The following is a 16,536-nucleotide window of genomic DNA, read 5'->3' as shown; positions in this document are numbered from 1 at the left end:
CTTAATCGATAAATGGGTTCCATTACATGTTTGTCAATACTTTTCCAAAGGACTCTTGAGCATTGGAAGGGAAATAGTGTTCTAAATTTTCTCTGAGGGAGGAGGGAGAAAGTAATATTAAGATGTAAATCTAATGTCTTAAAGCAAAGGTGGAAAATTAGTTTTACCTCATAGAATGACAAGTTTAATCATATGGTGGTAGTTGAATTGACTCCACGTTGAGCAGATGTCTGATCACACTTGAAGTTATGGGAAAGAAGGCCATGGTTGATCATCAATGTCTGCCATGGGTTCAGGAAAGGCCTATGTACTACATAATTACCATACTGGCCTAAAGGTTTCATCTAAGCCTTTTAAGAATAAAGTGCATGCAAAGTGACTGTGTTAATAAGTTTTAATTACTCATTTCGTGGGAAATTGTGGCTAGTTATAATATTCCTTACAGAGGAGATAGATGCCAGCATATCTCCTTTCTCTGCCCTCAAATGTTTTCAGCGTGTCTCTTAGGGAGGGAAGTGTTGCCAAAAAACATTTCCGTGGCTCTTTCTCTTAGCCTCTGTCTGTTTCAAGTGAAGAATTGGATATGGCTATGAGCTTACAGCTGGACACTGTCCTCACGGTTTGTAAACATTTTAGAGATGAAACAACTATGAATAGCCAGAACTAACTGCTCTTGATGCCTCAGTCTAGTCTTGAGCGGGTAGAGGCGCTGCCAGGAGAAATGGAATATGAAGTTGTTTGACTTGCACTGCCTCACAGGGCTATATCCTGTGAGACAGCGTAATGAAGCCTCCTGAGTCCTGCCCGGCAGGCTATTTTGATAAATATCACATGGGCAAGGGGCACAAGAGGACTGTGTCTTGAGTGACCTGAAAATCAGAAGAGAAAGGCTCAGCAACGGTGATCAAAACACAAGGAACACTTCAGGCTAAGAGTTGGCTTGGTGAAAAAGCTCCATGAGCTAAAATCTTTAATCTTGGGTAACTCAGACCTACCCACTTAAATTTACTTATCATCTGACCTTAGTAGACAAGGATCATTAGGTCAATCCTTTGAAAAGGAAGTCATCCTTCTTGCTTCTTCATTGGCAATACCTGAGGACCAAACCACGTCCTACACCTAGATTTGGGATGTCCAGACCCTGTCTGGACAAGAAAAGACCCACAGCTGAGGCAGAAAATCTAAGCTCATTGGGATCACTTAGATATTTTCATACCCATCTTCGGAATCAAAGTCTTTATGCTTCCTAGGTTAAAGTTGGAAATCTAGTATTCTGGATTCCTTGCATGGCCTTCCATTTTTATCCTCCGTTTTCCTTTCATAGGGAAATCCACCTGATATTTTTCAAGTTCTCACTGGTTGTGGGTAAACAAAAAATATTTGCTGAATAAATGAATGCTTAAATGTCCCCAGATCCCTACTTCTATATTTTATTATGAAACCCAGGGACTAACTTCACTTCTCCCTTTCCTTTTTCACAAAGCATTTGTGTGTGTGTGTGTGTGTGTGTGTGTGTGTGTGTGTGTTCTGAAATGATAAATAAGACTGAAAACTGACATGGTCAATGAACTGAGGCAGTTTACCCTTGTAATAAAATAATCATTTTCTCTGCTAAATAGATAATAAAGTATATACTTGAATTAAATATTAGGATTTTTCTTCCTAGTAACTGTAGTATCCACACACCAGTGAGTCAGCTTCCAAAACTGATGTCTACTAAGTAGCATTCATAGGACCAAAGCAAAGTTGTCGCATGTATAAGCCATCTGCTCAAAGCAATGAACTCACTACCTTAATGAACAGAGTCTTCCAAAGAGGAATCGGAGATGTTGATGCATCCCACGACCAAATTATGAAGTCAATACAGAGAAGTGCTTAACAGCCAGACAACTCTGGTTCATATGGTAACTTGGCTAATTGCTGAATCCCACTGGCAGGTAACTTATCTGCTCTGTCGTTCCATATCCTCATCTGTAAAATGAGGATAATAGAACTTACCTTGAAAGGTTAATGTGATGATTAAATTAATTGATGTTTGGAAAGATTTTGGGTATATGATGAGCATTGAATATATGTTAGACATCAAAGTCTGTCTCCCATGATGTTAGAAGTAAAGGACTTTACTGTAACTGCCCTATTCTGAGTGATGTCTCTTTTAAACAAGAAGTAAATTTATATGTCCTTTGTTAGTAAGTTGACGAGCAAATTCAAAAGGAGGCCAATAGATTCTAATATTATCCATTCATCAGTTGATGGACTTTTAGGCTCTTTCCATAGTTTGGCTATTGTTGAAAGTGCTGTTATAAACATTGGGGTACGAGTGCCCTATGCATCAAAGCAGAGCAGATATGACCTTGCATTTGAGTTCAGTAATAATGTCTAGGAATCCGAGTATGTTTCTTACAAAATAGTACAATTGAAATGTATTTATTGAAGTAATTTAGACATTATTTAATGATTTTCAACTAAATACATTAAACAGGTGTTGAAATAAGGGATGTACAGAGATGCCTCGGGTTTAGTTTGGATGCTTCTCTGAATGCTGGAGCTGAACTCACAGGAAAGATCAATAAAAACGATTGTTTAAAGAGGGGTGAAGGTGGAACCGGTAAGTATGGCCTACCTCACTAGTTTAAAAAAAAGGAGGAGGTGTTGTCAATGAACACTGCCCCATCACTATGAACTCTCTTTATTGTCCATCCTCTTTACTAAACAAACAAACAAAACCTTTGAGTGATTTAGAACTTTTATTTTTACAGTGGTATGAACACAAGTACCCATGGACATGTATTCATTGGAAACATCATTGCTCAGGCCACACAGTGTGCCGCTCTCGGAAAGACACTTACACTGTAGTCTTTGTAGATTTGCACATTTATCCTGGCAATGGTAGAAGGCCAATGGTAGAAAACGTCTTCAGCAAAAATCTCCTTTCCCCCCCTAATCTTAGCAAAGTTTCTGAATAGGCCAGTGGCATACTGTATGTGACCATAAACAGAGGAGAAGACTGAAACCATTTCCCTAATTCAGCCTTCCTCCTGGCTCAAAACCCCTAATCCGCCTTCGTCCAATGAGTCAAAAGGTATAAACTTCCAGTTATAAGATAAATAAGTGCTGGAGATGTAATGTACAACCTGATGACTGTAGCTAACAGTGCCGTGTGGTATACTGGAAAGTTGCTAAGAGAGCAGAAACTAAAAGTTTTCAGCCCAGGAAAAGATAAATTTTTTGTAGCTGTACGAGGTGATGCAGGTGGTAATCATTTTGTGATATATGTGTATGGCAAAGCATTCTTTCTAAGTAGACCTTAAACTTTTACAGTGTGTCAATTATATCTCAATAAAACTGGGGGTGGGGGGGAAGTAATCCCAACCCATCCTTAACATTCAACTAGTGCATAACTTTTTTAAAAACATAAATATCTTTAGTATAAATGTTGCTTGTGTTGTTAATACTTAGCAGATTTACAAGCATGAGATAGTGCTGGAGTGCTCAATTTTTGCTCTAATCAGAAATCCCTGAGAATATTTTTGGACATACAAATGCTTGAGACTTCCCTTTAGAGAAGCAGCTGATAGTGGGGAGGCAGAGAGAGGAAAGCCTAGTATTTTTAAAAGCATACCCACCACTAACGTGGTCATGATAAGAAACCACTGATGAGTGCAAAAAAAAAAATTGAACTTGCCATCGAAAGTCCTAATTTCAATATTTGACCCTCAGGCTAGTCTTGGGCTAGTCACTCCACCTCTCTGAGTCTCAGTTTTCTCATCTATAAAAATGAAAAAAGATAAACAAAAATCTTCTTGAAATTCCTTCCAGCTCAAAAAATTTACAACTCTATAAGATTCACAAAAGTGTGTTAAAAGTCTGGAGAGAGAAACGGAAGGAGAGATGAGTAGGAATTTAGGATGGAAAAAAAATTTTGTTTTTCACCTGATTCTTTTTTACACTCTCTGATTTTTTTAGTAATATTAAATTAGTTTGAAGCAAAGTTATATAAAATGTAATTATGAAGTAAGTCGGAAAACAAAAAATTTCTAGTACATCCCAAATCCCATCTCCTGCTCTTGGAGATTTTGGGTGAAAAAATTATATAAGTAAAATTCAATAAATATATTAGGCTATACTTTTTGAAAAGGTTCAATAAATGTTGATCAAATGTCACAGAACTATAAATGTTTCACTTATATCCTCTTTCTCTTCTCAGTAAACATCACTAGTGATAACCTTATAGATGATGTTATTTCACTCATAAGAGGAGGAACCCAAAAATATGCATATGAGCTGAAAGAGAAGCTTCTCAAAGGAGCCAAAACGGTTGATATGACTGACTTTGTAAATTGGGCCACTTCCTTAAATGATTCTCCAGTGCTCATAAGTCAAAAAGTAAGGGATGTTTGTTTTCTTTTTTTTTTTTTCCTATTCCATAAGGTCCAATGAAAATTTTTATTTATTTATTTTTAAAGGTAATAATTTATTTTTGTTTACATGCATATAATCATAAGCTTTTTATTTTTTTTATTTTTTTAATATGAAATTTATTGTCAAATTGGTTTCCATACAACACCCAGTGCTCATTCTAATAGGTGCCCTCCTCAATGCCCATGACCCACTTTCCCTTCTCCCCCAGCCCCCATCAACCCTCAGTTTATTCTCAGTATTTAAGAGTCTCTTATGGTTTGCCTCCTTCCCTCTCTGTAACTTTTTTCCCCCCTTCTCCTCCCCGCCCTGGTCTTCTGTTGAGTTTCTCAGGATCCACATATGAGTGAAAACATATGGTATGTCTTTCTCTGTATGACTTATTTCACTTATTTCACTTAGCACAACACTTTCCAGTTCCACCCACATTGCTACAAAAGGCCAGGTTTCATTCTTTCTCATTGCCAAGTAGTATTCCATTGTATATATAAACCACATCTTCTTTATCCATTCATCAGTTGATGGACTTTTAGGCTCTTTCCATAATTTGGCTATTGTTGAAAGTGCTGTTATAAACATTGGGGTACAAGTGCCTCTATGCATCAGCACTCCTGTATCCCTTGGGTAAATTCCTAGCAGTGCTATTGCTGGGTCATAGGGTAGATCTATTTTTAATTTTCTGAGGAACCTCCACACTGTTTTCCAGAGCGGCTGCACCAGTTTTCATTCCCACCAAGAGTGCAGGAGGGTTCCCGTTTCTCCACATCCTCACCAGCATCTATAGTCTCCTGATGTGTTCATTTTGGCCACTCTGACTGCTGTGAGGTGGTATCTCAGTGTTGTTTTGATTTGTATTTCCGTGATGAGGAGTGACGTTGAGCATCTTTTCATGTGCCTGTTGGCCATCTGGATGTCTTCTTTAGAAAAGTGTCCATTCATGCGTTCTGCCCATTTCTTCACTGGATTATTGTTTTTCAGGTGTGGAGTTTGGTGAGTTCTTTATAGATTTTGGATACTAGCCCTTTGTCCAATATGTCATTTGCAAGAATCGTTTCCCATTCCATCGATTGCCTTTTAGTCTTGTTGGTTGTTTCCTTTGCAGTGCAGAAGCTTTTTATCTTCGTGAGGTCCTTCATTTTTGCTTTTAATTCCCTTGCCTTTGCAGATGTGTCAAGTAAGAAATTGCTGCAGCAGAGGTCAGAGAGGTTTTTTCCTGCTTTCTCCTCTAGGGTTTTGATGGTTTCCTGTCTCACATTCAGGTCCTTCATCCATTTTCAGTTTATTTTCGTGAATGGTGTAAGAAAGTGGTCTAGTTTCAGGAATGTTTATTTTCAAATAGAAGACTTTAAAATTTTCTTATTAAATGTAACTGTTGGTTCAGATGAACGGTTAACTTCTTCTGAAAGAGATGTGAGCATTCAAATGCACTCCTATGTCATCCCTGGAAAGAAGTGTGACATAGAGGAAAGGCATGACGTGTGGCATCACACCAGCCCAGGATGAGTTCAGCTCTCTGTCCTTCTCTAAATGTGTAAAGTTTTCTGACCTCTGCAATGCTAAATTCTCCAGGGCTTCATGTTTATTTTGAGGATTTAATAAGATTGCTTGTGTAGAGCCTGTAGCACAGACTGGCACCAAATAGGTGCCCAAGAATTGTTAGTTCCCTTCCATCTGCCCCTGGTTGTCCCTTGCCATCAGGTGGCATCATACCACCACTTCCAACACAGGAGAATCTTTAAGGGCCTTCATGAAAGGGAAGTGCATAAGGTCTCAGAAAATAAGACCAAGGGTGAGCGGTTCTTATGGTCCAGAAATTCTTTCTTTTTTGTATCTTGATTATAGTCTTGAGTTTATAAACCCATTAGTACTTATTTCTAGGGGAAACACATTGCATTGTAATCATAAAGATATAAATGCCAGTGTCATTTAGCCCCATCATTCTTCTCCCCAAACGAACTAAAAAGAGTAAGTGTTTTCCTTTATTCCATATTTGTTTTCCTACTTCCCTTTATAGGTTTCCATTTTCCCTGTGTGTTATAAAATTTTCCCTCAGGTCAAGTTATCTTTTACCTCAATTTCAGTTTGATTAGCCTGAGTTACAGTCATGTTGGCATTTTGATAGGACTAGTTATTAGAGATTTTTGTCACTTCATCCCATTTTATTGTCTTTAAAGAATGAGGGAAGCTACCAAAACCATCTCATTTATGAGAGGGAAGAAGTCGGAAACTGGAAAATTGTAGTCTTTTCCTTTTAGATTGCAGAAATCTAGCCATTCATAAATGTGCTGACATATCTATGAAACTTCAAATATTTTGCCCCACAGGTAGGACAAAAAGGGAGAAAAAGTTGGCCAAATTTGTATGTCTATATGTGAAATTAAAGCCAGAAGAGATCCTTTTTGTTTTATTATGTTTAAATAATATTTATTTGAAATAATAATTATTTGAAACTCAATAAAAATAGATCTGTCAGAAAATCTTAAATAAGAATTAATTTGGGAGATGTTTACATCCAGATGGACACAAATTGTCTTGTTTTCTCATCTCTAAATTCAGCTGTCCTTGTATGGATCCAAACTTGTTCCCTGATCTTTATCGTAGTCCAGTGTATTCTAGAGCCAATTTAAAGAATCTCAAGTAAATAAAGCATCTGCTGAAGATTTACTACTAGATTTACCAGAACTATTCAAAGACCTTCATTAACTCTATGGGACAGTCCTGCTGGCTGGATGCAAAGTATAGGTTATCCTATTTTCAAGGGCAACTATTGACTCCAGATATTTATTTATTTATTTATTTATTTATTTATTTATTTATTTATTTATAGTAAGTGGTGGGGAGTGCAGAGGGAGAGAGAGAATCTCAAGCAGGTTCCACACCCAGCATAGAACCCAACCCAGGGCTCAATCTCATGACCATGAGGTCATAACCTGAGCTGAAATCAAGACTCAGACACAACCAAATGAGCCACCCAGGTGCCCTGACCTCCAGATTTTTAGATTAGTAGGCATTCCATCTAAAATACCTGTATAACCTTCTTTATTCATACATGGGAACCCTGGACTTTTCAGATCAATATTCTACCTAAGAAAATGGCAACTATAGTGAGTCACCCAGCAACCACTTTTTAAAATTTATCTTCTTGTAGATAAAGTTCAGAAAACAGTTAAAATATTGTGTTCTTTATCGACTTTGCATGACTTTTAAATCCCTAAAGAGATATGAGATATAGTGTGGTTTGACCTTGAAATAGATTCCAAGTTATTTTGATTTTATAAATGCAGTAGAAGTGTTTTTTTTGTTTGTTTGTTTGTTTGTTTGTTTTTTGGTTAGTTAGAAGCTATTCCATGAGGTAATTAAGCAATCTATAATCACTAATTAATTCTTTGGTAAGTTGAAGCATTCTATTGTCTATGGATGACACCTTCAAACATCAGGGATAGTCTTAAGAATTGATCCTTCTATTTAACTATTTAAAGAATTGGTGAAACCTCTTCCCACCCACAATCCCCACCACACTAAACTATTAACTGGCTTATGTTTAATCCTCTGAGCAAATGAAATCCATTATCTAGATATTTATGTTGCAAACAGTTTATCTTGGAGAAAACACTGGGAGGTTATATTACTCTAAAGAATTTCACAGAGATTTTCTAAGTAAAGCAGTTATATATAACACAACACAACATAACAGCATAATTTATTTTTCCACACTGAACTAAGAAAAAATAAAATAAAAAATAAAGTAACTATGGCCATGCTCTATGAAGTAGAACCTCATGGCTCTGATTCTCCATTTGTCTGTGTGCTTCAGCAGACCCCAAACCTCTGTTTGAGGAATGTGTTGACCCAGCCCAAGAATTTTTTCTCAGCCCTTCTTCAGGCAGAGGAGAAAGAGCCTCACTTTCAGTATTCGCTTTTGTCAGAGTCTTCAACTTTCATGAAAGTATATTATTTCTATTTCCAGCTGGCCTGAATGTTAACACAACATTTCTACATTTTATCTCAACAGAATAGCTGAACTTTGGTTTCTTCTTAAGCTTACCACTACAAACTAGTTATAAAAATGTCAGTTGAGGAAATTACATTTATTAATGATTGCCTGAGAGATATAAAGTTTATTATTTCCTCTAAAGCAATAGCAGCAGAGATCAGTATAGCTAGCATGTAGCAAATTGGCTTCCTGTAAAGTTTTGTTTTTGCCAAGTTATATAACTCACTGCTTTATTTACTAAAAGGATGTTACATAATACAGTGTCTCCTTTATGAGCACTCATGGGAGATATTACTCTTTAAACTCAGTTTCATGGATCATTTTGTTTCTCTTGTGAACGACGTAAATATTTCTTAAATGCATGTGACCATTAAATTCAGTTGTCTTACTTAGTGCACTAGAAAATATCCCCAAATTTGTGACCCACCTCATGCCAATGGGTCAGTCCTCCTGGCATGAATTTTGTGTTGCCTTTGCCTTCATCTTGCCTTTTATCCTCCATCCTCCCTCTCTTGTTTCCCTTAACCAATCTTATGCACCCACATGTCAAGCTATATTGAGCACTTTCTGGAACAACCTAGGTAATAATGAATCATTTACCTGCCATTTTTGTTGTGCAACTCTTCGCAGTGAGGCATCGGATGTTAAAGAGCATAAGTATTTCAAGGACCTGTAGTCACGGTGCTCTGTGTTGTCCTCATTACTGTTATAAAGATGTAGTGAAAGTCAGTCCTAACTCACTTGTATAGGGATAAAAATAACACTCATATGGGGCGCCTGGGTGGCTCAGTCAGTTAAGCCTCCAACTCTTGATTTCAGCTCAGGTCATGATCTCATGGTTTGCGAGCTTGAGATCCACATAGTGCTCTGCGCTGACAATGCAGGAGTCTGCTTGGGATTCTCTCTCTGTATATATAAGAAACTTCAATTTACTTCATTTTATTTATTATTTTTTAATGTACTTCATTTTTAAACTATATTTCAATTTATTTGTATGTTAGCATGTTTCATGACTACAAATAGTAGAAAGATACAATTAGCTAGTGTAGGAGACAAAGGAGAACTGTTCTCTTAACTAATGGAAAGCCAAAGTTTATCAGAAAAAGACACTTCACCAAGTACATTTTCATTGTTCTTTGTCTTCTTGAGGGAGTTTTGCCCCCAGGGTTTGAGGCTTCTCTGAAATTATGGTCACTACATGACCTTCCTCTTTATCTCTTTGAACACTTTGTTTATGCATTTCTTCCACATTGTCGTTTCCCCATGACCCTCTCTTCCTGTATCTCAGATTATCTGGCCTTGACTTTCCTTTAAAAGGTAAAACAAGATGAATGTCTTTTCCCAAAAATCAAAATAACTCTGCCACATGCTTATGTTGTTCATGCCAATGTGGCAATGTCTGTAAGAGGCTACTTTCTTCCAAATAAATATAACATAGTTAAAATCTAAATCCTATATACTAATTTATAAAAGAGTGTGCTGGTGAACATTTGCATTGACTGTGGAAGTTCTTGGTATATTCTGGATATAAGCCTAGTCTCACTTAAAGGTATTATAAAAGGTTTTTTTTTCATTTGAGGACCTTCAACTTTCAATGATATTTTTTGTAACAGATGTTCTCCTTTTTGCTTTTTATTTGGAAATAATTTTAGACTTACTGTAAAATGGCATAAATAGTACAGACAGTAAACCTGCAAAAATAGCACAGAGTTCACATGCACCCTATAACCTACAGCCCCTGATGTTAACAACCTACACAACCATCGTGCAGTTAATCAAAATAAGAAAATTAGCATTGTCTAACCTACAGAGCTTATTTAAAATTCACCAGTTTTTCCCCTAATATCTTTTATCTGTTCCAAGATCCAATCAAGATCCCACACTGCAACTAGTTGTAATGGCCCCTTAGTCTCCTCAATTCTGGGACAGTTTCTCAGACTTTTCTCATCTTTCAGGACCTTGACATTTTTTGATGAGTCAGCTGTTATGTCAAATGTCCCTCAATTTAGGCTTACAGAAGATTGAGGTTATCCATTTGGAAAGATACCACAGAAGTGACGTTGTGTCCTTCTCAGTACATCATATCAGGAATTATAATGTTGTTTTTTTTTTTTTATTTTGACATAGTCAAATATATATATATTTCCTTTCATTATAGTTAGTGCCATTATGTCCTGTTTAAAATCTTTCCCTACTTCAAGGTCTTGAAGATGCTGTCCTATATATTTTCTTGCAGAAGCTTTATTGTTTTGCTTTTACTTTTTGATCTACAATAAAACCAGATTTGTTTTTCTGTGAGTGACATAACCTTTGAAGTGACCTTTTAAGAAATCTCCTATGAATATCTCATTGTCCAAGAACAATTTCTATCATTGATTATATCTATTAAAATCAAATATCAGACTTTTTACTTAGATGATTTTAAGATCTACTCCATTATCTTTGTTTTTTTAGTAGTTTTACCCTGATATGGCTATGTGTGAAAAGAAAAAATTATAGCCTTGCTCTTCATTAATGGGGTACCTCTGTATCTTCCACTGGCTTGTTTTACTCTCAGCCATTAACTCTTCAAATATTGCTTCTTAAATATTCTCTCCTTCTGGGACTCAAATTATATGGATCTTTTCTCTTCTCCCCCTATCCATTTTTACTATTATTACTTTAGAGAGAGAGTGGAAGAGACATAGAGCTCCAGCATGGAGCCCAATGTGAGGCTTGATCCCACAATTCTGGGATCATGACCTGAGTCAGAATCAAGAGTCAGATGCTTAACTGACTGAGCCACCCAGTCACCCTGTCTTTTATGTTTCCTACCTTCTTTCTGTATTTCCCAATCTTTTATCACTTTATGCTTCATTGTCAGTATTTTCTCCTTACCTATATTCTAATTCATTAATTTTGCTTCTGTTGTATCACAGCTTCTATTTAACCAGTCCATAAACTGGCATATTAATGCCAACTTTTTTTTTCTTTTAACATTTATTCATTTTTGAGAAACAGAGAGAGACAGAGCGTGAGTGTGGAGGGGCAGAGAGAGAGGGAGACACAGGATCTGAAGCAGGCTCCAGGCTCTGAGCTGTCTTGAACTCACAAACCGTGAGATCATGACCTGAGCAGAAGTCAGAAGCTTAACCGACTGAGCCACCCAGGCACCCCCAAAATGTTTATTTATTTATTTTGAGACAGAGAATGAGCAAGGGTGGGGGAGACAAGAGAGAGAGGGAGACACAGAATCCAAAGCAGGCTCCAGGCTCTGAGCTGTCAGCACAGAGCCCGATGTAGGGCTCGAACCCACGAACCTCAAAACGGTGACCTGAGCTGAAGTCAGACGCTTAACTGACTGAGCCACCCAGGTACCCCTAATATCAACTTATAATATCTCTCTTTGTTTATTTTTCCCAAGTCCTCTGTTTTAAAAAGTAACTTCTGGTTTTCTGCCACAATTGCTGATCTTCTCCCTTATGGCCCGACTCATGTAAACATAGCGCTTCAAAAGTCTGTCTGGTAGATCAAATCTTGTCATCCTCACAGCTCTGCTTTAGCTTCTAGGGTTTCTACTGGTTCTTGTTCATGTCACCTTGTTTCCTTGTGTACCTAGTTATTTTTATTGGGGGCTGAATATTACACTTTAAAAATTCTTCTAGGAGTAGCATGAGGCCTTAGAATGATTTTCTTTTCTTCCAAAGAAAATATATGTTTACATCTGGAAAGCTTCTGGGGTTACAATGATTCAAGATTTTTTTTAATGCGAACCAGACTGCAGTCTCTGCAAGGCCACCCACTTCTGGCTCCCTCTCACTTCCAGGACTGTAGGGCTTTGGGTCCCAACCCAAAGCATGGCTTCTTTTCCTTTGCTGTCCCTGAATACCAACCTTTCCCCCACCCCCACCAGCCCAGTGATGTGCTCCTTTACCTCAGTCCCTCTGCAGCCTGTTCCCAAATTAGGCAAATGTGTCAAAAGGGGACTGTGGCCCAAAAATACTAAGCTCACCTCCCTGAATTTCCACCTCCTCCCAGAACGTAGCCGAATATGTATTACCTCATTAACTCTCCAGGGCCTTCAAGCAGATTTTTAATTTTGGTTTTATTTGTCATTGTCCTCAGAGAAAAAAAGTTCAGTTGACATTATTCAATCCATCATTACCCACATGTAGTATTTTTGTTTTAATCTCTTTCTTGAGTCTTTGGATTCCAGTCCCTTTTAAATTTGTAGCCTCCTGTTTCAAAGTGCTATGCCACACAAGGACCTCAGTTTCTAATGATTTATTTACTCAAAGAAGTCTTTGAGTCACACAACTGAATTTGCTGATATAGACACCTTCTACATATGTTATGGCTTTTCCACCATAAGAATTTTGTTGTTGTTGTTGTTGTTGTTGTTGTTGTTTTAGAGAGAGAGCTAGCGAGTGGGGGAGAGGGGCAGAGGTAGAGAAAGAGAGAATCACAAGCAGGTTCCAGGCTCAGCACAGAGCCTGATACAGGTCTCAATCCCAGGACCCTGGGATGCTCAACTGAGTGAGCCACCCAGGCACCCCACCACCATAGCGACATTTCAAATTCTGTATGACTGGAATGCTCCTCTTTCTGTCCCAGCACCTCAAATCTCAGCGGAAGGGTCATTTTTCTCAGGAAAGCCCTTCCAAGCTTCCTCGATTCAGTTGTAGCAACTATGTATTTGACCCCAGGAATTTATGCAGAAGAAACCATATTACTTCATTTTCTTTAATTCTAATTAAGTTTCGTATTGAGATTCCATCCCTTCCTACTGCTGGAAAATTCATCCTTTAATCATTTGTTGGATGGGGTTCAGGGAGGTCTTATTGCCCAGATCAATACAAGAACCCTGATGCTTCAGTTGGGGAACTGGGAATATATGTATATATTTAATCCACGGTGGTCACCCTAATAACCTCATTGTTCAAACTCACATGTTCCCTTGAAGTCAAGTGGTTCCAAGCCTTCTATGCCAAGATTGTACATGGGAGTCCCTGGCAAAACTGGATCCCTAGTCCTTGATATGGACCTACCTTCTCTAGGGACTCTCTGCTTTTCCTCAAATAGCTGCCAGAGACCCAGTTTATGGTTTCTTGTCCCCTGAGGGACGTACTAAGTCAGGAGGAATCTCCTGCCTCAGTGGCATTCTTCTCACACCCTTTCTCCCAGTAAAAATTCCTCAGTGAGTTCAGGCTTTTATGGGTGGGGGAAAGCCAACAAAGAATTTGCCTTCAGGGGCTTTCTGATCTTGGCCTTGCACACAAAACCCCAGTTTGACAAGAGACACTGGCTACCTGTTGGAAGAGAGGAGGAGGGGAAAAGGCAGCATAAACAATTCACAAAATAATGTCAGTATGTTATCCTGAGAAAAGTTTAAGTCCATGATTGTCCATTTTTAAAACACATATACCCATCCCATATAGTACCTATCATGGTTTCCATTTTATCTGTGTGATTATTTTAATATCAGTTTTCTTGCTTGCATAATGTGACCTCCTTACCTCCATAATGATCACAGAGATCATGCCTAGCTTCGATCACTCCTATAGTCTATCAGCAAACATCATACCTGCCAATAATAATCATTCAATAAGCCTTTGTTGAGGGGCACCTGGATGGCTCAGTCGTTAAGCGTCCGACTTCGGCTCAGGTCAGGATCTCACGGTCTGTGAGTTCGAGCCCCGCGTTAGGCTCTGTGCTGACAGCTCTCAGCCTGGAACCTGCTTCGAATTCTGTGTCTCCCTCTCTCTGACCCTCCCCCATTCATGCTCTGTCTCTCTCTGTCTCAAAAATAAATAAACGTTAAAAAAAAACAAACCTTTGTTGAATTAATGAATGGACAAATAATTCAGTGAATGGTACTGCACAAGCTCCATCAGTAGAAAAAGTTCTAAAATTAAATATTTTGCTTTCTTGTAGCTGTCTCCTATATATAATTTGGTTCCAGTGAAAATAAAAGACGCACACCTAAAGAAACAGTATTTAGAAAGAGCCCTTGAAGATTATATCACTGAATTCAATGTGAGGAAATGCAACCCATGCCAACATGGAGGTACTGTGATCCTGCTGGATGGAGAATGTCTGTGTACCTGCCCAATGGCATTTACAGGAATTGCCTGTGAAACCAGAAAAAAGTCAAAAACTTCTCAAGGTGAGAGCAACTTATTTTATATCACTAGGGACAAAACTATGCATTTTGAGGTTACTTAATTTGAAAATTAGGTCTTAAATTAACGTGTATTAAACGTCTAGGCTATCCATGTAAACAGAGGATAAATAGTGAACACATAAAATGGAAAAAGCAGACTTTATAGGTCTTTTAGCATGCAATTTTACATCTTCTGCCTCTACATTTAAACAGAACTATTATTTTTTTAACTGTAATGATTGGCCCTTGAGCAACATGAGTTTGAACTGAATGAGCCCACTTATATGTGGATATTTTACAGTATAGTACTCTACATATATTTTCTCTTCCTTACAACTTTCTTAATAAAATTTTCTTTTCCCTAGCTTACTTTATTGTAATAATACACTATATAACACATATAACATACAAAGTGTGTATTAATCAACTCTTTATGTTATTGATAAAGCTTCTGGTCAACAGTAAGCTTTTAGTAGTTAAGGTTTGGGGGAGTCAAAAGTTATACACAGATTTTCAACTGTGTGGGGCATCAGTACCCCTAACCTTTGTTAGCATTGTTCAAGGGTCAACTGTAATTTTTTTAAGCAAGTAAGCAAAATTCCTAATCTCCCTAAAAGTCTTTTAATATTTTTCAATGAAGGTTTCTTCACATGTTCTTATAAATACCCTTGCATAAGATGCACTTCAAAGTTGAATACCCAAGACCTATGTCTTTTAAGTTTGCTTTTTCGGATTGCAAGAAACAGATACAGACAATACAATTGCCTCCACAATTACAGTTCGTGTTTATGAAGATCTGAAATATAATTTATCACTTTTAAAGATACAAAACCCTCTCAAGATATTCAAAAATTGTTGTAGCAACCTAATTATCTTGTTGTTAATACTGTAATAACACTGCCGTTTTCATGACTCGGTTTATCTCTCTCTTTATCACCTCTGCTTCTACTGCTTCTGACTATCTTTTCTCAGTGCCTTCTGCATTCAAAATTTCCTAAGACTCTATGGAGGATGTCATGGTACACAGCCCGGGTCTGCCTTCAGGATCAAGCACCCATCCCCCACCTCCTATGAGTGTTACCTGCTGACATTTCACAGCTGAGTCTCTCTTCAGGAATTGCCCTGTAACAAGGGAGTGGTGCCCAAGATTATGCTCCCAATCTGAAAGAAGCCCATATCTGATAACTGGTCAATGTGGTTGGTATCTGATGGGCCGTCCCTCTTGCGTCAATCGGGACAGCTCTAGAGCACTATTCAGCTTTGGAGCTTCTTGTATGATTTGCTGAAGCCTCTGTTGCAAGAGCATTACAATTGAACTTCCCCTTATTCCCAGTTGTGCTCCCCATACTCCTAACATATTTTCCCCCAAAACACATGCTAATAAATCTATTGCATACAAACTCAGATGCTCGGAGTCTTTTTCCAAGGAAATGCTATCTGCTACAAAATCTGGTTGGGTCAATTGAATATTATTCCATTATCCAATACATAGTGTTCCGAATAGGAGGAATTTCTAATGATAGCATAAGCTCCTGGCCTTCCTTATGTCTGTTCTATATATAGCGGACTTTTGCCAAGGCACTGACTTTTGTTTCAAACATATATGGACACAGTAGCAGGGTCAATTATCTAAAACAAGGTTTTTATATGTTTGCTTTAATTAAAAGCAAACACTAGACTGTGGGCACAGAAGGTGCTTGGGACTCATGGACTCACAGTAAGATACACTTGTAAAAGACTAACCAAAGACTTGAATTTGGGGAAGGTGTTCAGGAACTATTTGGTATTATTATTATTATTGATGCTCATCTCTACATCTTTTTCTTAATATGCAAGCAAATAAGAAACGCACACACACACCTTCCTTCTCAATTTGTGTTCTTAACCCAATGGTAGTAAAGTATATACACTGATCCATGTCTGGTTTCATCACTTAAAATATATCTTAGAGATGTTTCCTTATTGTTTATTATTATTATTA

General features: G+C 37.8%; 1 protein-coding gene across 1 annotated transcript in view; it reads left to right on the top strand.

Moving 5' to 3' along the window:
* The window catches only part of C9 (complement C9), a 56,002-nt gene extending 40,043 nt beyond the window's left edge, over nucleotides 1-15,959 (top strand). The window contains exons 8-11 of the mRNA XM_019464228.2: nucleotides 2,483-2,608; nucleotides 4,208-4,386; nucleotides 14,327-14,558; nucleotides 15,528-15,959. Coding sequence (XP_019319773.2) covers nucleotides 2,483-2,608; nucleotides 4,208-4,386; nucleotides 14,327-14,558; nucleotides 15,528-15,553 — 563 coding nt within the window. The 3' untranslated portion in view covers nucleotides 15,554-15,959. The remainder of the gene's footprint in view (nucleotides 1-2,482; nucleotides 2,609-4,207; nucleotides 4,387-14,326; nucleotides 14,559-15,527) is intronic.
* Nucleotides 15,960-16,536: the final 577 nt, after the last annotated feature.

Source organism: Panthera pardus, unplaced genomic scaffold (assembly GCF_024362965.1).
Source record: "Panthera pardus isolate Hobbes unplaced genomic scaffold, ASM2436296v1 HiC_scaffold_2, whole genome shotgun sequence".
In the NCBI taxonomy this organism is placed as follows: Eukaryota; Metazoa; Chordata; class Mammalia; order Carnivora; family Felidae; genus Panthera; species Panthera pardus.
This window is presented reverse-complemented; position numbering and strand designations above follow the sequence as displayed.